General features: G+C 45.4%; 1 protein-coding gene across 1 annotated transcript; it reads left to right on the top strand.

Annotated features, from left to right (window-relative positions):
• The first annotated feature begins 1645 nt into the window (after positions 1–1645).
• On the top strand, positions 1646–19173 carry PPIH (peptidylprolyl isomerase H). Its single transcript, XM_080800534.1, has 10 exons — positions 1646–1727; positions 2078–2142; positions 2462–2485; positions 2754–2798; positions 3067–3109; positions 6487–6579; positions 10730–10817; positions 11302–11342; positions 12052–12140; positions 18972–19173. Exons 1-9 carry the CDS (start codon positions 1662–1664, stop codon positions 12118–12120), a joined length of 534 nt encoding a protein of 177 aa, XP_080656660.1. The 5' UTR covers positions 1646–1661; the 3' UTR covers positions 12121–12140; positions 18972–19173.
• Positions 19174–22872: the final 3699 nt, after the last annotated feature.

Raw genomic sequence — 22872 nt, 5'->3', positions numbered from 1 at the left:
TTTAAACTTCTTGATCCATAAAATGGGAAGAGTAGTCGTTCCTGTCCCATATAGTTGTGAGGACCAAATGAAATGAAATGTATGTTTAGAACTTAGTAGCTACTTAAGAAATGCTAGGTATCGGGGCAGCTGGTTGGCTCAGGGGGTTAAGCCTTTGCCTTCAGCTCGGGTCATGGTCTCAGGGTCCTGGGATCGAGCCCCACATCGGGCTCTCTGCTCGGCAGGGAGCCTGCTTCCTCCTCTCTCTCTCTGCCTGCCTCTCTGCCTGCTTGTGATCTCTGTCTGTCAAATAAATAAATAAATCTTTAAAAAAAAAAAAAGAAATGCTAGGTATCATCATTTATTTTCACTGGCACTTTGTACTGGTTTTTCCACAACCTCATCAACATTGGATATTTAATCAATTCAAAAAATTTATTTTAAAATAGTTGCTATAAGCTATACTAAAGGGTGATTCCTGCTGTTCTTTCTTCCCATCCTTATTCTTCTCCTCTTTCTTCTTCAACTGGAGATAGAGGAGACCAAGAGGAAAGGAAAAGTAACCAAAAATTAAAAAGAGTTGAGGTATTGAATTTTTATATGTAACCCTTACTTCCTCAGATGACTGACCCAGAAGGGATGATCAATGGACATAGGACATAATAGCTATGATAACAGATACATGCTCTGACTCCAAACCTTGCCCAAGTTCACCTTCTTTCACTCAATTCATTGAATCTATTTATTGAATCCCTACTATGGGCTATTCAATAGTAGGCATTAGAGCTACACCTGTGAAGACAGTTTCTGCTTTTCTGGAGTTAATATTCTATTAGGTTGGAAGGTAGATATGTGTGTGCAACAGGGACACACAGGTGGGGTGACAGACCATATAATTTTGGATAGTGAGTGTCATGAGGAAAATAAACCAGTGATGCATCTGGAGGAGTGACTATGGGCTGCTTTAGGTTGAGTGACCACTGAGCTGAGTCCTGAGCTACAAGGAGCACTCCCTACCTTCATTAAGATCTAGAAGAGTATTAAAGGCTGTTAACAGCTGGTACCAAGACTCTAAAGAGAATATCAATCTCCATGACCTCGAGGGACAGAAAAACCGGAGAATCATAATTGAGGGTGATACAGGATGAGGCCGATACAGGATGAGGCCGGATATGTGTGGCCAGATAATGTAATGTAGGCCTTTGTATGTAAGGAATTTAATTTTATTCTAAATATGGGAAGCCAGGGATGATTTATAAGCAAATTTATTTAAAAAGCTCTAGCCGCTCTACAGGAATGAATTGTAGGTGGCAAGAGTGGAAGCTTGTGGCAGAACTAGAACTAAAATTCTGGTGTCCCGACTTAACCGAAGGGCTACGTATACCAGGCTATTCCAAGCGCTGAGTAAGAAGACTCCTGCCTTCGTGGGGCTCACAGACTAATGGGCAGGGATCAGACCGCACGTGGGATAGCTCAGAGATCCTGGACCCGCGTACTGCCACAACGCCCAGTTTCCGCACGGGAGGTACAGAGCGCTCGGCAGCCGGGGCGGGGCGGGACTTCCGGGAGGCGGGGCCTGGCCTTGGTTGCGTCTTGCGCCTGCGCCGGCGCGTAAACCCTCAAAGCTGGGCATTAGGTTCGCCGGAACCCACGCCTCCGTCTTCTGCTTCCGGGTCGGAGCCATGGCGGTGGCAAATTCAAGCCCTGTCAATCCCGTGGTTTTCTTTGATGTCAGCATTGGCGGCCAGGTGAGGTCCATGCAGCCACGGCGCCGAAGGGACACTGCACGGGACCAGCCGGGAAGATCTCACCCACCCAGGGATAGCGGACTGGAGAATCCAGGAAACGAAACTGGGCCAGAACCTACCGACCTGCGGGGCAGGGGCACGGGCACGGGCACGGGAGGGGGAGAAGTCTTGCCCATCTTAGCGCCCCGCAGCTGGAGGGACTGGACGGCGCGGAAGGAGAGGCTGTGGAGGTGGAGGTGGTAGAGACCGAGTGGCATGGGGGCGAAGAGGGGTCAGCCGCTCCAGTTTCTGCTCGCCGAGGCCTTCATGGTCTTGGACCGGGCATTCTGACCATCTCCCGCCGCTTGCAGGAAGTTGGCCGCATGAAGATCGAGCTCTTTGCGGACGTTGTGCCTAAGACGGCCGAGAATTTTAGGTAAGGAAATGTTCCAGCTCTGCTAGGTTAACCGAACCACAAGCTGGAACCGGTACGCGTTATCCTCTGCCTGCCTCTGTCCGTCCACTCGCTGCCCTTGAGATCGGAGTCCTCTCTGTAGCGCTCTGAATAGTCACCGTTTTTACTTTTCCCATATCAATTTTGTTGTTAATTTGTATGCTTAGGTGTCTGGACGTCAGCTGGCCCGTTGGTGGGCTTTCTGGCGCTAATGTCTGTGCTCCCCCCAACCCCACCCCAGTAGGAATGCCCTCAGCTGTGATGCCATGGTAACTGATTCGTTCACTCTTTTCCCTTTAAGGCAGTTCTGCACTGGAGAATTCAGGTCAGTGTCAGACATGGTCGATTTCTCTGCTTGCTCCTCAAGGCTGTCCTGGGGCTGTGGTGGGGTTTTGGGGAACCATCAGCAGGCCTTGAATGATTGCTGGTGACAGTAATAGAAGGTAATACCCCAATATCTTCAGCTCATTTGCCTTCTTTATTTCTCTTCTCCCAACCATCTTTAGGAGAGTTCCTTGGCTCTAGTGGGTGGTAAACTGGACAGGCCTCTGATTACCTATCATCATTCCAAGTTTCTTTCTTTTTGGTTATAGAAAAGATGGGGTTCCGATAGGCTACAAAGGGAGCACCTTCCACAGGTAAGGCCTTGGCAAGCCATCCTGCAGGCTTTTAGAATTACTTCCTTGGGGGATTCATCTCTTTAGTGGGAAGTAAAACCATAGGACAATTCCTAGAACTTGAGAAGGAATGTTTTTGTGAACTCAACAATTGATTTGAAGGCTTATTAAAAGCCGGAATGATAAACATTTTATTTTTAAATCAATGTTAATCTAAAGTGTAATGACTAGAGCAATGTTTTTCTAAATGACAGAAACTTCTCTCAGGATCCTTTATTCTTTGTTTCAGGGTCATAAAGGATTTCATGATTCAGGGTGGGGATTTTGTTAATGTAAGTACTATTTTTTTACTATCAAAGCCCTTTAGGAATATTGTTTTTTGTTATTGCTGCTACTACTACTTCTACTACAGGACTCAGTCCTAAGGCTCGCAACAGAGTGAAGTTTTCTGAAGGGGTAAGGGGGGGTGATAGGAATGTCCTTTAGAGTTAGTTGCTACTACTCTTTATACCACTAGATGACAGACATTAGCACTTTGAGTCACTGACTTCCAAATTTCAGCCTTTTAGAGCCAGAAACTGAACTTTCCCAGCATACCTATAGATGATCCTTGAGAGATACAAACTAGTTAGTCACATGACACTTGGGTAGAAATCAGATGAAATTTTTTTTTTCCCCTAAATGGCAGTAGTCCTCTTTCATGGAGCTCAGTGCTTATGCTCTAATTCCCTTCCACCTCTGGTATCATAGTGCCTGGAAAGTTGCATTTTTTTTTAAAGATTTTATTTATTTATTTGACAGATAGAGATCACAAGTAGGCAGAGAGGCAGGGAGAGAGAGAGAGGAAGGGAAGCAGGCTCCCTGCTGAGCAGAGATCCCGATGTGGGGCTTGAATCCCAGGACCCCAAGACTATGACCTGGGCCGAAGGCAGAGGCTTTAACCAACTGAGCCACCCAGGCACCTCAGGAAAGTAGCATTTTTCACCAGAAATCAATTAGTGGGCAAAGAATCAGAGCAACAGAGGCAGATCGTTCTGGAGGGATATTTCCTCTATTTACTAACAGAGCCCAGTAGAATGATTCTTCACTGTGAAGTATAAATTTCTTGTGACTAGACTGTATATATCTTTCATACTAAGCCACTTCTCCTCCTCTGACCTTGGAGGGTGCTGAATAAACCATATCTTTTCTTAGACCTACTTTTTTCCTTAGCCAACCACTTGCATGCATGTGCATGGTGGTCTTTCTTATTAATACCATTTGGTTAAGACAAATTGCTATTTTCTTGAATTTGGGAGATGTTCTTTCTCCTTCATGTGTTTATTTATTCAGTTTAACTCTTAGGAGTTTTTAAAGACCTATTTCCTGTCTGTGTAAAGTTACAAAGTGGCAGATTTTAGGTCAAACCTGGCTTTTAGATATGGTTTGTCTCATGTGTGTTACGTTGTAAAACTGGGACATTACACCAGGACCCTGGTATCATGATCTGACCTGAGGGCAGATGCTTAACCAACTGAGCCACCCAGGTGCTCCTATTCAATTAATTTTTTTTTTTAAGATTTTAACTATTTATTTGACAGAAAGATCACAAGTAGGCAGAGAGGCAGGCAGAGAGACAGGGGGAAGCAGGCTCCCCGCTGAGCAGAGAGCCCGATGTGGGGCTCGATCCCAGGACCCTGAGATCACGACCCGAGCCAAAGGCAGAGGCCTAACCCACTGAGCCACCCAGGCGCCCCCTATTCAATTAATTTTAAGTCACTTTCTGTTGTTTGCTCTGAAAATTAATTTTGTCATTTTCCCTACTCTGGCTCCTGGAGAGCAATAAATAATGTAATTATAGAGAAGGATGCAAGAAGTGATCTGTCCGCCAGGTTTATTGAGAAATTGGAAGTGAACTTGTTTTTTTCTTCTTCTGTATGTACGTAGGTATTTGTGTGGAGTTAAAGATATAATAGCTCTGGGCACCTGGGTGGCTCAGTGGGTTAAAGCCTCTGCCTTCAGCTCAGGTCATGATCCCAGGGTCCCAGGTTCGAGTCCCACATCAGGCTCTCTGCTCAGCAGGGAGCCTGCTTCCCCCTCTCTCTGTCTCTGCCTGCCTCTCTGCCTACTTGTGATCTCTCTCTCTGTGTCAAATAAATAAATAAAATCTTAAAAAAATTTAAAAAAAAAAGATATAATAGCTCTGGGCGCCTGGGTGGCTCAGTGGGTTAAAGCCTCTGCCTTCGGCTCAGGTCATGATCCCAGGGTCCTGGGATTGAGCCCCACAAGGGGCTCTCTGCTCAACAGGGAGCCTGCTTCCTCCTCTCTCTCTCTCTGCCTGCCTCTGCCTACTTGTGATCTCTGCCAAATAAATAAATAAATAAAATCCTTTTAAAAAAAAAAAAAGATATAATAGCTCACATTTACTATAGTGCCTATCAATTGCAAGGTCTTTTCTGATTGGACCTTCCCGGCAGCGGTGTAAAGAGCAGGTGATTTCATCTTCACTTGGTAGCTGAGAGAAGCAAGGTTCAGTAGTGCAAAGTGACTTTCCCAGCTCATAAAGGATTGATCCAGAACTCACATCCAGATCTTTCCACTACACAGAGCTTGGTTTTATTAATTTGTAATCAAATAAAAGTTTGATTTTGACAGTTTTTTTCTTTGTCTGGCTTATGTTAATTCCCTTTGGTAATCTTTGCCCCAATAAGGGCCCCTTCATTCTGTCCTACATCAGTGCTTTCCCTTTCTGCCATGTACCCAATATTCTTTCTCTTTACTAACTGGCTGGAAGAGATTGGTCTTTTGGCACCCTCTCAGGTATTCTGTTTAAGGTACTACAAATATGGCTGTAGCCAGGTTGCTTTATCACCCTGACTTAAGTTGGCTCACCTGGAAAACGAGGACAATAACAGTGCTTATTCCATGTGGTTACTGGAAGAGCGAAGATATAATGCTAATAAAGCTAGTTTAAGCAGAAATTGGGGATTTATGATAAGGTATTTCATGAAACCCAAAGGAAGAAATGAACTAGGAACTAGAAGGCCACATAGAACCAAGGCAGTCCTTTCTTTCTGTTTCTCTAGTGCTCTCTATACAAGTGTGTTGCCTTCTCGTTCTCTTCTTAGACCAGAGGATGGTCACTGGCAGCTTCCAGGCTCACATGATAACTTCAACCTCAAAAAGAGCATCAGTCCTCCTTCACAGTTCCCAGAGAAGGAACTTTAGTTGCCTCTCCATTAGTTGGGCGTCCTCTCTTGGACCAATCAGCTTTGGTCAAGAGGGTGATATCTGTACAGACGAGGCTTCCAAGAGCCTATCCACTTGCATAGCTTGGAGCGGGGATAGTGGTCGGTTAATTGGATGATTCTATATGCCTCCGGGCATGAGAATCTTTGGGAGTGGCAACGATTATGTATGTGATCATTGTACTGTCATTCCCTACTCTGCCTGTGTCTTAACTGAGCTTTCTAGAGGCCCAGCTGTCACCTATTTTACCGAACTTGTGCTATGCCCTGGCCAGTGCGTGGGCTGCAGGTTGCCTAGGATGGTGCTGGCTTTGATTATAAGGTAGGGTCCGAGAGGTGTGACTTGCAAAGTGACCTTCAAGCATAAGAGTGCACCTTAAAAAGTTGGCTGTGGTGCGGCAGCATCCCTCCTCTGGGTTCCAGGACGGGGGAGGAAGGGCAACACTCAAAACTTGTTAACACTTCCTTTTTTTTCTGCTCAGGGAGATGGTACTGGAGTTGCCAGTATTTACCGGGGGCCATTTGCAGATGAAAATTTTAAACTCAGACACTCAGCTCCAGGCCTGCTTTCCATGGTAAGTAAGGTCCAGTCAAGGTTTTGGGTTAGATTCGTATTCCCCAGGTTCTGGGCCCCTCTTGAGGCCCAGTGCTATCTCTTAGGATGGAAGCTAATTCTTTACTTCTCTTGCTTGTCCCAGGACTCACCTCTGCCATACACACCTCTTCTTCAGTTGGCTTTGATTTTGTTGAGCTGGGGGGAGCCAGAGTTGAACTCTGATGTGTGTTTTCTTACCTCTGTTTGAGTAGGGAAACGTCCTCAGCATCCAGCCCTGTTGCTCAGAGTGTGGCCAGTTGTGCTTTTGGCGCTCCACCCATCAGGATTCCCCCCGCACCTGTCCACTCATGCTGCCTCCTGGCTTGTCCCCCTCTGAGCTCACTGACTGCTCCTGCTCCTTTGGACCGGCTCCTTCCTACTTAGACCCGGTCCCATACCTCACTCCTTTCTCAGCTCCCGGCCTGCCCCACTTAACCCTCTCATCTACCCCACTCATGCTCACTCTCCTGTGTGCTCACTCCCCCATCTTCCCCTTATTCATCCTGCCCTCCTTTTTTTTACTCATCCCATCCTGCCTCCCTCTCACTCTCCAATCCCCTCCCTACTTCTCCTCATTACCCATTTCCCTGGCAGTGCCCCTATTCTCCCTCCCCAGACCCTATATTTACAGGCACACACTCTGTCCTGCTTGCCTACCCTTCCACTTATCTACGCAGGCATTCATCAAGTGAAGGTTTGCCAACACTCACTCTGTTTCAGGCCTCAGGGTAGGGTACAGGGATATAGACCTGATCCCTGCCCTTGTTTTGTTTTTTTTTTAAAGATTTTATTTTTTTTTTTTATTTGACAGAGAGAGAGAGAGAGAGAGATCACAAGTAGGCAGAGAGGCAGGCAGAGAGAGAGAGAGGAGGAAGCAGGCTCCCCGCTGAGCGGAGAGCCCGATGCGGGGCTCGATCCCAGGACCCTGGGATCATGACCTGAGCCAAAGGCAGAGGCTTTAACCCACTGAGCCACCCAGGCGCCCCTGATCCCTGCCCTTGTGACACTTAACAGCTAATGGAGGAATCACACATGCAAACTGACAAGCCCAGCCTAGGGTAGTCACACCACCATCTATTGAGGTGAGGGCCCCTCAGGGTATGTAAAAGTCCATGGGGTGCCCCATGGAATGAGAAGTGTCATTCCGAGGGGTCAGGCACGGCTTCACGGAGGAGGGTGGCATGGTCAAGGAACAGAAGGTGAGGAAGGATGAGGACATAGGATGTGTGTGGGGAAGGGAAGGGCCAGTAGAGACACTGGAGAGAAGAGTGGGTCTAGCTCCTCAAGGGCTTCAAATGCCAGAATTAGAGGTTATGGTGAAGTACAGGTTATGGTGAGCCGGATGCTTTTTTGAGCAGGGTTGATCAACTTTGTGCTTTAGAGAGAAGCCCCCGGCTGCGGTGTGAGTGGTAGATGGGAATAGAGAGGTGGAGGTAAGAGAAGCCAGTCAGGAGGCTGCCATGAGAATTGAGTGAGACCTGCCCGGCAAACAGTGTGTAAGCCCCCTTTTCGGAGAGCCAGGCTGGGCAAGCGCAGGAGTAAATGCTGCAGGTGGGCTCAGGTGGGCTTGGATCTTCGCCAGGAGGGCTAGACCCTTCTACGGGCATGCCATCTGTGGAGGAGTCAGGAAGATGGAAGGAAACGTTGGTCTCTGCTCCCTCGGGCTGACGCTGGTGAAGCTCTGCAGTCACAGATCGTGTGGCACAGTTGTTTTTGTTTCCATCCTCCCCTAAATCCTAAGTTCCTCAAGGGCAGGGACTGGGCCACAGGGGTCTCCAAGCCCTACTGCTTAATACAGAAAGGCACGGAGCAGATACCGATGAATGACAGAAAGATCGTCAGTGTGATTGGTAACCTCTACTGGCCAATGCTCGACAAACACCATAGGAGGGTTAACTCCTTTTAATCTTATCAACATCCCTTTGAGATAGGTACAAATGAGAACACTGAGGCCTAGGGAGGTGGTGTGACCAGACCAAGGTCACACGATCGCGAGGCCATTGTCTGGCTTGAGAGCTTACTCTTGAAAGCAGTGAGCTATACTGCCTCAAGAGAATGAGCAAACTGAGGGGCTGAGGGCAGAGAGTGCCCCTTGAGCCATAAAAATGTATATGACTGTTCTGCCTGCCTGCTTGCTAATCAGTGTCCCTGCACCAGCCGCAAAGGAGATTGAGTGATTGCTTGATTGACTGGTCAAAAGAAGGAAGCAAAGAATTGGGAGCCCCAGGATGTCTGTGCCTCATTCCATGGCATGTGCCTCCTCTGACTGGCTTAGGCATACCCTTACTTTTGGGTAGGAGTTGTTCATAAGTACATGCACAAAACCCACAAGTAGCCTCATCTTACGTGGGGCATTTCTAAGTATAACACAAAATCCCTGGTGAGGCAGTGAGCGCGTTCCCCTGGACAGTGCTATGAATGTATTTCATACACACTTTTGTTCCTGCACAGCCCAACACAGAACCAACCAATTTAAATCCATGTAGCATCCAATTACCGCTATCGACCCGTCTCATAATTTCCAGTCCTGCCTCAGTCATGGTTATCGTATGAGACCTATGCTTTTAATTGTACTCTCAGTTTCCCATGGTTGACTCCTTTTTTCCAAAACAAGGGAAGTATGCGATAAAACGTCTACAGAGACAGACGCTGTCTCAAGGCAGTGCTACTGAAAGGTGACTTGGACTTGCTGATGTACAAAAGCCTGAATTTAGCGTATTAAAGCCAGTTCAGGGGTCTCAGCATAAAAAGTACAAAAGTACACTTCATAAGAAAGTCAAATCTCACCTTACAAAGCAGTACAGCTAACTGCTTTCAAGAGTAAGCTCTGGGGCGCCTGCCTGGGTGGCTCAGTGGATTAAGCCTCTGCCTTCGACTGAGGTCATGATCTCAGGGTCCTGGGATCGAGCCCCACATCAGGCTCTCTGCTCAGCAGGGAGCCTGCTTCCCCCACCTCCGCCACCTGACTCTCTGCCTACTTGTGATCTCCGTCTGTCAAATAAACAAATAAAATATTTAAAAAAAAAAAAAAAGGGTAAGCTCTGAAGCCAGATGATGACCTCGTGACCGCGTGACTTTGGTTTGGTCACCTCACCTTTCTAGGCCTCAGTGTTCTCATTTATACCTATCTCAAAGGGATGTTGAGAGGATTAAAAGGAATTAACCCTCCTATGGTGTTTGTCGAGCAACTGGCCAGTAGAGGTTAGCTATCATGCTGATGATCTTTCCGTCATTCATCAGTATCTGCTCCGCACCTTTCTGTGCATCATAACCATAGCCTGTTCTTTTGTAATGCATTGTGAAATGTAATGATGTAGAAACAATTTCAAGGGAGGAGATGGGGTAGGGCTAGAGACTTTCAGATTCTCAGTTAAAAAAAAAAACTTCTTCCTGTAAAATTCAATAATACAGGTTTTGGGGTATAGCTGTAAAAAGCAAACATCATTGATTAAATAGCATCTTTTTCTAGCATGGCACTAGCATAGCAACTTCTCACACCTCCTTACAGTCTTTTATTACCATTGTTATGGTGCAGTACAAAGCTATTCAGTCAAAAGAGCTTATGGCACAGGCAATAGGCTTTTTCTCCATCGTACCTAACTTGTAACTGTAATCCAGGTATAACCAGTGTCGGATTAAATACAGCAAATCAGTCCCTGCGAACAGTTGTTCCCATTTTAAAAATTCAGGCTGCAGGAGAACTGTACATTTCTTCAAGGATCTAGCTCCTTGAGGGCAGTGATTATGTATCCTGTTTCTCTCTGTATCTTTGGATCCTAGCTTAGGACCTGGCTTATAGTAGGGAGTTAGTAAGGTTTGCTGAAAGAAAGGAATCAGGGCTACAGGCTCTTTGGGGAATCTTTTTTTTCTTTACAATTTTATTTATTTGTCAGACTAGAGAAAGAGAGCAGAAGCATGGGGAGCAGCAGATAGAGGGAGAGGGAGGAGCAGGCTCTCCACTGAACAGGGAGCCTTATATGGAGCTCGATCCTGGGACCTTGGGATCATGACCTGAGCTGAAGGCAGACGCTTAACTGACTGAGCCACCCAGGCGCCCCTCTTGTGGGAATCTTGCCCTTTGACTAACATGGCCAGGAAAACTCACTGAAGGTATACTTGGTTTCTGTCAGGCAAACAGTGGTCCCAGTACAAATGGCTGCCAGTTCTTCATCACCTGCTCTAAATGTGATTGGCTGGATGGGAAACACGTAGTGTTTGGTGAGTCCTCTTCCTGTCCCAGAGTCCGGGCCCTGTTCACACAGAGTGGGACTTCTAAAGGAGCCAGTCCTCAGACTCTAGTCCCAAGAGTGCTTGACTGATGTAACTGCTCTGGGAAAGTGGAAGTGGTAGGAGGTGGGGAGAACTTGTGGTTAGAGTGCTGGAGGGAAGGATGGAGGGACTATCTGATGTAGTGTGTAACCACTGGGGTGATCTGTATGTCTGGGAGGGAAACCCGGATGGTGTCACTTAAAGAATGCCACACAGAGGGAGCACGGTACAGTAGGGCTTTGCAGTCGCCCAAACCTAGTACGCTACTCCTTCTTATCTCTGACCTTGGGCAAATCATTTCACTTCCATCACATCTCAATTTTCTGATGGTAGTATGAGATTCCAGTGAGATGCTGGCTAAGAGTGGACATTGGAGGCTGGAAAGTGCTATGCAAATGAGAATAATCAAGTCTAGTTCATACTCTTCCTACAGGAAAAATCATTGATGGACTTCTAGTGATGCGAAAGATCGAGGTGAGTCCTGTTTTCATTTCCTCTATCTTGGCTGTTCTGGTCTAGTAACATGAGAGTGTTAGGCGCTGTCTTTACTGCCTCCAGTTACTTGGGCTCCCTCAGAAAGAAAGAGGAGTCCAAGCCCCCCCCCCCCATTTTTCTGGCCTGAAGTTTGCCCCTCTGGTGCTCACTGAGGTTTGGCTTCTGGTGGCCCCTTCACCTACTTGATAAAATCTTACTCAGCAGTGAATCCAAGATCCTTCATGACCTGGGCCCCGCTGTGTCTCCACAGCCCCTTCTGCCACTGCTGTGTCCGTATTCCAATCTCATCGGGCTACTAGCTCTCCTCTGAATATGCACATTCCTGCCTCTGAGCGTTTGCCAGTGCTATTTCCTCTACTGGAATGCTCTTCTACTTTTCCTTCCGGTGGGATCCCATTCATCCTCCAAGGCCCAGTGTCCCCTGTTTAAGCAGTCGTTGCTTCCTCTGTTCTGTTGTGTCAACTCTGTCTTATAATTTACTGCATTGTTTCATATCATAGGTTTTTTTTAAATGTTGGACATTTTCTCTTTGATCTGGATTATCTTTACCCTTCAGCTAGGACATTGACTGTTAACATTTCAGTCCCTGAGTCCTTAGTCCTTAGCACACGGGCTGGCAGGCATCACTATGTGTTTGGTGAGTGTGTGTGTCTGAGCCGATAAATCTCCACTGTGCTTTCTCTCCTAGAATGTTCCCACAGGCCCCAACAATAAGCCCAAGCTGCCTGTGGTGATCTCACAGTGTGGGGAGATGTAGTCCAGAGCAAGACTGATCAGGTACGTGTGCCTTTCTCCTCCTGGAGGAGTCCCCAGTGAAGACAGCATGGTGTAGTGGAACTATAGACTTGAAAACATGGGATTGAGTCCCGTTTCCTGTCTGTGTGACCTTGGGGAAATCACCTCCCTTTTCTGAGCCCGTTTCTTATCTGTCAAATGGGGACAATAGCTTTCTTAGGCTCCTTGTAAGGATCAGAAGAGAAAGGTTTATTAGGGCATTTAACTTTTCTACCACTTTGTGGTCTACAAAGTATCAATCTGAAAGCCAGTGAGCAGTCTGACAGCACTGTCAGACTCTAGTTCTTTCCTGTGCCCCTGCTGGCAGGACCTGGCTCCACCCCTGGGCGACTCCAGGCTGGGAGCAGGCTGGGCGGCTGGGAGACACAGCTGTCGTGCCTCTTTCATTGGAACTGATGCTTGGTGTGCCTGGAGGGCTCTGTCAGTTAAGCTTCTGCCTTCGGCTCAGGTCATGATCTCAGGGTTCTGGGATTGAGCCCCGAGTTGGGCTCCCTGCTCAGTGGGGAGTCTGCTTCTTCCTTTCTCTCCCTCTGTGCTTGCTCTCTCTCTCAAATAAATAAATAAAATCTCAAAAAAAAAAAAAAAAAAAGGAAGTGATGCTCATTTCCAGGCCCTGACTTTGTATCTGCCAGACTCATAAGTGAACGCAACCGATTTCCCAGCCTGCACCGGCTCACTTCCTCCCCATACTTGCCACTGCCTGCTCTGTGCTGGGTGACAAAGAGTTGAAAAATGCCTCTGTCTTTCAGGAGCTTAAAGGGAATAAGACACATTCTCAGAGGTGATCACTAGTAATATAAGTGACATTGCTAAATGCTATCAGAGTTCAAGGGAGAAATTGATCGCTTCAGCTAGGTGTGGGGTGGTGGTGCCTTTTGCTTTGCTTTTCCCTCCCTCCCTTCCTTCCTTCCTTCCTTTATTTCTTTCTAATTCTCAAACCTGCAGAAAACTTGGAAGAAAAATATACTGAACACCCATTTCCCTTTCACCCAGGTTTACCAATGGTTAAAATTCTTGTGTTACCGTTTTACTTTGACATTGGTTTTTTCTTTCCCTTCTCTCTCCACTCTCCTGCTCCCCTTCTTTCCCTCTTTCTATCTTCATTCCTTCCATTGTTTTCTTTTATTTCCTTCCCATTTGAAAGTTGAAGACTTCTTGACACTTTACCCCTAAATACTTCAGCAGACAACTCCTAAAAATAGCATCCTACATGACCACAGTAATATTATTTAATATACATGTTCCAGCTTCCCCAGCTGTCCACATAGTAACTTTAATAACTCTAAAAAAAGAAAAATTCAATGAAGGTTCACATATTTTATTTGGTTGTTTTTAATCTTAAAAATAACATAATATAATCTCAAGAAAACAGTTCCAAGTCCTTGTCATTGCCTGTCCTCCCCGTCCAATCCCACTTCTGTCCCAGGAGGTAACTGCTTTTGGTTTGATGTATGACCATCAGGGCCTTTCCTATGCCTATCTTATTTTGGGAGGTTTTGTTTTTCCTAAATGTCATCATACTATTTTGTTCATTTGTTTTCCATCTGGCAGATGTCTTGAAGACTTCCTCTTCCATCCCATAAAACTACTTCATATGAAAACAAACTGACAATATGCTGTGTTTGTAGCATATAGCTTATTTTATCCTTCTCTGATGATTTGAACAGTTAAATGTTGTAACTGTTTTGTCCAGAACACATTTTAAGCAAAAACTGACATTGTGTTGCTTATCTTAACTTTGGTGATATCCTTTGTTAAACAGAAACTCTAAATTTTGATGAGGTCAAAATTATCAGTCTTTTACGGCTTTTGTGGCTTTATCTTGTTTTAGGAAGGTCCTTAGTATCTCAAATCATAACGTCTTTTGTATTTTTTAAATATTTCTATGGTTTTACTTACATACTTTAAAATTACCTAGAATCTATTTTTCTTTTCTCTGCCTCTTTTTTCTTTTTTAAAAAATATTTTATTGATTTATTGGAAAGAGAGAGACACAGTGAGAGAGGGAACACAAGCAGAGGGAGTGGGAGAGGGAGAAGCAGGCTTCCCACCAAGCAGGGAACCATGTGTGGGGCTGAATCCCAGGACCCTGGGATCATGACCCGAGCTGAAGGCAGACACTTAACGACTGAGCCACCCAGGCACCCCTCTCTGCCTTTTTTTCTGAATGGAGATCTAGTCAAATGCCAGACCATTTTAATAACTGTATATACCTCTATCTGTGACTTACTCTATGTTCATAGCATCTGGCACTTACAGGCATTCATTAAAAATTTATTACATGAGTTAATAGAGAGAGAGAATGTCAGGCATTTTAGGCAGAGAACTGGTATGAGCAAATGCAGAGGCAGGCATGCACAAGTGTGTGCTAGAGGCTGCACGTGGTCCTCTCTCTTCTCCAGCCAAATAGTCCCTTCTGAGGCACAGTTGACACCCTGAGCTTTCTTTCCTGCCTAGGAGATCCCTAGGGCTCAGCCTGTTCTCCTTCAGTAGTGGCTAGCATTTCCCTCCTTCTCCTTGCTGAACCTGAGTTGAGCTACTAGGTCCTTTTCCTTCTAAGGATTGACCACTGATCACTACCAGAGGACAGAGAAAAAAAGAACAGTGTTTAAGACATTTTTTGATTGGGGCTTCTTTTCTGTATTTTTCTGAGTCCCTTCTAGAAAGTTCATGGAAATCCTTGTTAAGGGCTTGATTTCTGAGGGTGGTGATCACAACCGTCCCCTCCTCATCTCTTATTAGCAAAGGGCAAAGTAAACCTTTGCCCCCATGGAAGCCTCTCTTCTCAGCCTGCAACCCAAGCAGAACAAATTCCACAAGGGCCATTTGACGTTCCAGAGGCTTCTTAGACCAGAACTGTCCAATAGAAATTCCTTCTGTGATGGTGGAAATGTTCTATATCTGTGTTGTCCATAATGCAGCTCCAGCCACGTGTGACAGCTGAGCACTTGAAATATGTGGCTGACGTGACTGAAGTACTGAATTTTTTATTTAATTTTAATTAAATATAAGTGTGGTACTTTCAATTCAGTCTCCTACCCGTGACTTGCTCAGAACTGAATCTTTCATAGCTAATACTTAGAGGCAGTATCATAATGGCAGTTATTTATTACATACTTCTTGGGCTCAAATATTGAGTTAAGAACTTGAATTATCTCATTTAACTTTCTCAAAAGTCTTTATCATAAGTTTTAAGGTGTTAGGGAATCTAGGTGGCAGTCTGACATAAAGTGTCCCTACTTTGGGTTTCTCAGTAATGTGATTTGGGAGAAAGTAAGGAAAAGTGGAGATTAATTCCCTTGGGAGCAGAGTATCATCCCATAATTTTTCTTGCCAGCTGTAAAGTTACAAGCATCTTTAATTCCTATGGGAGTGTTTCAGATCCCTCAGGTTGTTCGGGGCAGGATAATGGCTACTAGCTAATATAAATGCTGTTTTCAGACCCTATTGGGCAGTATTCTCAAACTTTAATGCACGTATGAGTCACCAGGAGATCTTATTAAAATGCTGATTCTGGCTCAGTGGGTCTGGATGGGGCCAGAGATCTTGCATTTCTAACCAGCACTCAGCAGATGCTAATGCAAGGCTGTAGTGGGATAACAGAGCCTGCTTTTTAATCGAAAAGCCACCATATTCCGATCAGAAAAGACCCAGAAGGTGATCCTCTCTTGGTGGCACTGGTCCTGCAGGAATCTGCTGCATTCAAATCAAGATATCACCTAATCACGCACAGGAGGCCTTGTGTCTAGGCACTGGAAATAAAAGAAGACGGGAAGGAGATAGAAGACAGTTCAGTGACATGATCAGCTCTACCTCCCCAGGAAGCACTTCTAGAACTTTTTCTGGTTTTGCCTTAGGCCCTGACTTTGGTTTTAGTGAACAGGAAGTTTTCTGTACAACTCTCAATGTAGAAACCATGGTTTTATCTCAGTGGGTCCTGTGAAAGCTTTTTATGATGCATTTGGTTAGGTATCCATAAGTGAACCTTGGCCCTCAGGATTCTCCTGCTGTAATCTGGATCAGGTTCTTTGCTACTTACAACCACTTGGGGGCTGGTGGAGCTTCTGTTTGGAAAGCTTCAGAGTCCCTTGGAAAAGGGAGTGGCTGTGGACTCTGGCAGCCCAGCTAGGCTGAATTGCTGCTCTTCCAGTTATCCCCAAGCCTGGTACCGGTAGCAAGCAGTAGGTTGCTTTCTTCTGTCATTGTTTCCCAAATTTCCCTAAAGAAGCCAATCACTTGGGAGCATTTGTTAAAGCAACTAATTCCCAGATCCCTTCCCTGGAGAGTTTGAGTGAGTTTGAGGTAGGATCCACGATAGCTATGTCTGTAACAAGCATCTCAGATGCTTCTTACCAGAGAAACAGGGTTCACACTGCTGTAGGCAGTACTGTGATGAGTATCCTTTAACATTGCATCTTAGAAAAAATATGTAATTAGTGCAACACACCATTTTATAGTGAGGCATTATTAAAGGTCATATGGTGATTAGGTTAAAAATTGTGACTGTGGATGGTGGCTAGAACTGTGGTGAAGGTGCTGTGGAAATGACTGAGCTTTAGGAAGCACTGTCTCCCATTCTGGGATTACCCATAGACATGATATATTCCTATAGAGGAAGATGATGGGACATGTTGATGGCACAGGGACCGATCCTCATTCCTTCCACAACTATGCACCGATGGAGTAAGATGGGTCCTGTGCAGCATAGGCAGCTGCAAATTTAAAAAGCCCAGTTCCTGCCTTAAGGAACTCAGTCTCTGGGGAGACTGGCCATGGCAGCACAGTAAAGCCCTGGACTGGAGGCTTCAGAAGAGAGTGAGGAAAGCTGGAGTGCCTGGAGCAGTCTGGGGGGACTACAGAAGAGAGGATGCTATGGCTGAGTATGTGAACGAAGAGAACTTCTCAGGTGGCTAAAATGGGAGGGCGTTCCAGGCAGAGGGAACAGCGTGAGCAAAAGCAGGAAATAGCAGGAAGTGTAAGGGAAACTGCACTTAATTCCATATTAGCAAAGGGTAAGAGGTAAGGCTGGAGGAGTCCAGGGCCCCTTGGGAGAACCAGTGCAGGCTGAGATACTCATGTGTTATCCTGAGAGTGGGCTTTGGGCAGTAGGCACATTTTTTTTTCCCCCTGGGGTGAGAGTTCATCGGACTCCAGAGATTGTCAAAAGGGAGCCTAGTCCGGCCCTCCAAAAAGAGCCAGGCCAGCAGGAGCCACTGGAGGATTTTGAGCAGGAGAACACTGTGATTGAATTTTCTTATTCCAAAGAGGACTCTGGCAGCAGTGTGGAGGAGAAGCTGAGGTCAGTGAGGTGTCCACTGCAGCAGGCCAGGCGAGAGACGAGGTTCCACGTGAAAATACGGGTTTAGGGAGCACCAGAGACTTGGCAGCAAATATTTGCATGACTGCTGGCTGTGTAACACTGTTGTTCCCTGCCCTGAAAGAGAGAAGCCCTGCCAGCTAAAAAGGGAGGGGAGGGGAGAATGGCTTCATTCCAGCCCCATCCAGTACAAAGGCAGAGCACCAGGCATCTTAATCAGGTCTCACACACGTTGAGATACGCCAGTTGGTGAAATACCACATAGCCTTAAAAAAAAAAAAAAAAAAAGTAGATCTGTATGTATCAGCAGATTTTTAGGGTACATTAAGTGACAAAGTCAATATTTAGTACATTTGAATAACTATTTCAGAAATTACTATAGTGAAGTATAGCCAACTGTTAGTAATGGTTACTTGTGTAGTGTAGAGATAGGAAGAGGTTTTTGTCCCCCCATTTCTATTGTCCCGTATGTGCTTGAATTTTCCATATTGAGCGTGTATCTCATGATAGAAATACATACTGCATCTACATAGTTTTAACTGATCCTAGTTGCACCCAGCTGCTCCCAGAGCACGTGGCTAACATCAGTCTGAATTGCTCCCTGGTCCCTCCATCTCCTTCTAGGTCTAGGTCTGGGGACAGTCAGCGGTGCCTTGCTGGGTGCTCCCCCGGTACTTGGTTCATTTCTGTATACAGCATTTAACATAGATTATCACAGATGTGTTGGTCTGGTCTTCTCTAGACAGAACACCTTGAGGCAGGGACCATGCTGACTAACACAGTGCCTGGTCTAGGAGAGAGCTTAGGTCTTGGGGCACCATGGAACTTATAGAGTGCATTTATGCAGTTCTTTATATTCTGCTTGGGGGTCCAGGATTAAACTTCTAAGCCCGAGCCTGCAGTATGACACCAGGACTCTGTCCCCGGGAGGGAAAGGGGCGTGGCCATGTGTAGGAGAAGGGAGACAGAGTAGTTTCTGAGTGTACTCAGTTCATTTAGTAACAGTAACTACCAAGGCCATAAACAGAGGGTGTGGACTTTACTTTATCTATAGCACTGGAACCAAAACCTGTAAGGAGGAAGGATTGCTCTTTGTTCTAGAGCTCCACAGAGAGCCATTGAGGTCTGGCAAAAAGCACACAGACTTTGGAGCCAAGTAGACCAGGAAGCCTCATCAAGCCATTAAACCCCTTGGGACCCTAGTTTCCTCTTTTGCTTGATTACAGATAATATATACCACACAGAATTTGTGAATGGTAAATAAATGAGATGATATGTGCGGCCATAAATGTTAGTTTCTTTCTTTTTGTTCTTGTGTAGTATACTTCTCAACTTTATGCTGGGGAACCAAAGGTCTGACAGGGGCAAGAGTCAGACCAGTTCTGCTCTTTTGGTAAAAGCAGGTTAGGAGTGTAGAGAAGAGCTAGGAGTATTGTCTCTCATGGAATGTCCCCTTCCAGTGCCTCTGAGCTGCTTATCTCTTCCATCCCTAACAGACCTTCACCTCTCTGCCATTGTGGGCCTTCCTTGCTCTGGGTGATGCTCTTGAGTAAGATAATCCGGATTAGCCCCTGTGTTTGCTTCCCTGCCTGCTGCGGCCCTTTTTGATCAAGAGACCTTGGAAGTGTCACAGATTCAGAACCCAAGATTTTCTGTTTAAGTTTTCATTTGTAAATAAAGTTTTGTTTTGTTTTGGTACATGTGTTGTTTTTAAATGGTTGTAATGATAGCCTGTCTCCTCACGCCTTAGCTTCAGCCAGAAGGACTGGGTCTCACCAGAGGCTAGCATGGACCAGAGCCAAATCATCACTGTGGTTAGGTGATGCCTCAGATTTGCAAGCAATTGTAGCAGTCCCCTCTTGGGCTCCAGCTGACTGGGCAAAGAAGGCAAAGCCCCAGGGCTATAAGCACAATTTATTCCAAGGATGTCCCCAGTAGGTTCAGTGTGGTTGGTTCTAGAGCCTTTGAGGAAAGGGTCACTAACTTGGGATATTTTTGGATCAGAATATCCAAATAGAATATGTCTCAATCACGATGAACTGAGAATAATTTACTCAAAAATCTTGGTTTCAATCTGGGGTCGTTTTTTTAAACAGTAGAAGTTTTGAGAAGTTCTCATCCCCTTTCAGAGCCTCAGTTTTCTCATCTGTAAAGTGGGAGTAATAATACCTATCTACTTCATAGCATTGTTGAATAGGTCAAATAAGCAAATGGATATGATGGTAACTGGTAAAAGGGAACATGCCTTGGAAAATGCTTATCTTGAAAGGACATAGCCCAACATTGAAAGATCCCACTGAGCATTATGTTCAAGAGGTAAAGAGAATTCCATGGTGTTCCTTTCATGAGGCCATTTCTATGCCATCCCTACTTTTTTTCTCTTGGCTCCTGGGCAGGGATGACTTATAACTCCAGGCAGTGGCAGAGGTAGCACAGAGCTGAATTCTGTGACAGAAGAGAACCTGGTTAAAAGTGCCATTTCAGGGGCGCCTGTGTGGCTCAGTGGGTTAAGCCTCTGCCTTTGGCTCAGGTCACGATCTCAGGGTCCTGGGATTGAGCCCTGCGTTGGGCTCTCTGCCTACTTGTGATCTCTCTCTCTCTCTGTCAAATAAATAAATAAAATCTTTTTTTAAAAAGTGCCATTTCAGTGTTTGGGGGTACAGGGAGCTGGTGAAATATACAAGGGCTCTACAATATAGATATCTGCAACTTTCTCTAGCTAAGTAAACAGGGTTCAGGGACAAAGTGAAGAAAAAACTGACATAGTGGAGGGGAGATCTTTAACTAGAGAAGGTGGAACTATAGAGAGAGGAGGGAGGACGAGCAGCTCAGATCCTGGGCTGACGTTCTTATGATGGGCCATTCAGTTGAATTCAGTTATACTTGGCACCTGCATTCTCAGCCAGTCTCTGTCCTGGGCACAGGAGCTGCAAGATGAGTAGGATTGGGCTTGTGACAGGAGATGGGTGCATTTCAGTTCAGCATGGTATTGGAATGTGAGCGCTTACAAAGGCAGGAAATTCGGTTGTGTTGTTTTGTTTTCTGTTTTGCTTTGTTGCTATGTCCCCCAGCACCTAGAAAAGGTAAGTATCTATTACCTAGTACATGCTCAAGAAATAATTGTTGCATAAATGGTATGTACAATGAATGGTATGCTGAGGTGGGGGGAAGGGTAGCATGAAAGGAAGAGGTAATATTTGAAGTAAGTATTGACAGATCAGGGGCTTTCTAGGAAAAGGAACTCTGCTCTTAGGCCAGAGTCTGTTAGAGATGGAGGACAAGGTGAATATTAGTTTGCAAAGGAGATTCATGGAATGAACCTTGCCTTTCAAATCACTTAAGGGTAGCCGTGGAGTTGTCTAAACTGTACTCACCACGGTGGGCAGGGTGGCAGGGGCTAGCTAAACTGGAGTGGAGAGTTGCCACCTTGGCGCAGGGGTTGAATTTTGACAGGAACTACTTATCCTCTAGTGCTTCTGTGCCATCTCTGTAGCAGTATGGAGGCAGCTACAAGGAAACTAGTTTCTTAAATAACTCACCTTTATGCTCAATGAGCATGAGGAGAGAGCTTAATGAAATAATGGGATAAGTAAGTAATGATACTTTTAAGTAACATTTTAAAGATTTTTATTTATTTTATTTGACAGAGAGAACACAAGTAGGCAGAGAGGCAGGCAGAGAGATGGGGGGAGGCAAGCTCCCTGCTGAGCAGAGGGGGGGGGGCTCGATCCCAGGACCCTGAGATCATGACCTGAGCCGAAGGCAGAGGCTTAACCCGCTGAGCCACCCAGGGGCCCCTTAAGTAACATTTTAAAGACAAATGTTACAAAATTGATATTTCTGTTTGGGAAACCATCCCTTCAAAGCAGTTACATAGGGAAGATTGCTCATTTACTCACAGAGGTGCTGCACCCATTGTTCTACATGTCTTTGTAACTCCACCTTGGGAAAAAGGCCCCAAACGCATAGGGCACACTTTTAAATGTCCCCAGTGTTGGCAGACCTGCCTTTTGAGGAAACATTTTCTTTTCAACAGTCAAAAGTTACCTGGAGCTGGAACACATGAATAGCAGTTCTAGAATCCGCCTATTCTCTCCAGACACATTATTGCTGCAAGCCTCTTTCACTGGGTGTTACTGGCGCAGTTGCCCAGACCACCTCTCTGGTGCCAGTACCTTCTCCTGTCCATTCTCTATACCACGTTATTCACAGAACAAAATTATTAACATACCGTGTGTCGGGTACCAGTCCAGATGCTTCAGGAACTCAGTCTGAGGAGAGGAAGATTTAAGTAGTGCAACACAGTATGTTAGGATAGGAGGGTCTCCTAACACAGTAACATCTGAGGCAAGACCCAAAGGATGAAGAGTTAAGCAGGAAAAAGAGAAGAAGGGAGAACGGAAGAGTTATATGTAGAGGGAATAGTATGTGATAGCTCAAAGGAAGCAATGGCTAAAAGATCACCTGGAAGGTTGAACGAGGAATGTGAAACAAGTGTCAGAGGTTAAGTTTGGAGAAGTCCTACACAGTCCTGTAAACCACAATAAGGAATTTGGACAAACCTAAGGGTAGTAGTATTAAGACTTTCATGATCAGAGAGATGTTTTCAGAAGAACACTCTGGATATTGTGGTGGAGGACATTAAAGAAAGAGTAGCTAGGAGGCCACAGCAGTGCTATAAAGTGAAGGGTCAGCAAAATATGGTTGGCAGGTCAGATCACACACCCTGTTTTTCAGTGGCTCATAAGCTAGGAATAGAATGTTTTTTAAATGTTTAAATAGTTGAAACAAAAGAACATTTTGTGATATGTAAAAATATGAAATTCTAATTTTAGTGTCCACAAATAAAGTTTGTTTGGAACATGGGTGCACTTGTTTTTGATTGTCTGGCTGCCTTCAGTCTCTGAGGTTGAGCAGTTGAGACACAATCATCTGGCCTGCAAAGCTTAAAATATTTGCTATCTGGCCCTTAGAGAAAAAGTTTGCCTACTCCTGCTGTAAGGAATAGATGATTGCCTATACCAGTGTCATGGCAGTAGGAATGAGAGACTTTCGTTTGGTATTTAGAGATTTTTAGGACTGATTCAGGGGAACCCTTAGGAGGTGGAATGGACAGCCTAGATGATACTGCACTGGTCAACTGTCTCCCGACTTCCATTTTGTCCCTCTACAACCCCTTCTCCACTCTAGCCATTAAAAAAAAAAAAATCTTGCCACTCCCTTTTTCCAGTTCTTAAAATTACCCTTCTCACTGTTGCCCTTAGGATAATTTCAAATAAAATGTTCCTAATATGAACCTGCCTACCTCTATAACCCGAGGTCTTCATTCTAGTCTTAACTACTTTACTTCCATTAGCCGTCTGTCTTCTTGCCTTTAGGCTTTTGCATAAACCTCCT

Source organism: Martes martes (assembly GCF_963455335.1).
Source record: "Martes martes genome assembly, chromosome: 4".
NCBI lineage: Eukaryota > Metazoa > Chordata > Mammalia > Carnivora > Mustelidae > Martes > Martes martes.
This window is presented reverse-complemented; position numbering and strand designations above follow the sequence as displayed.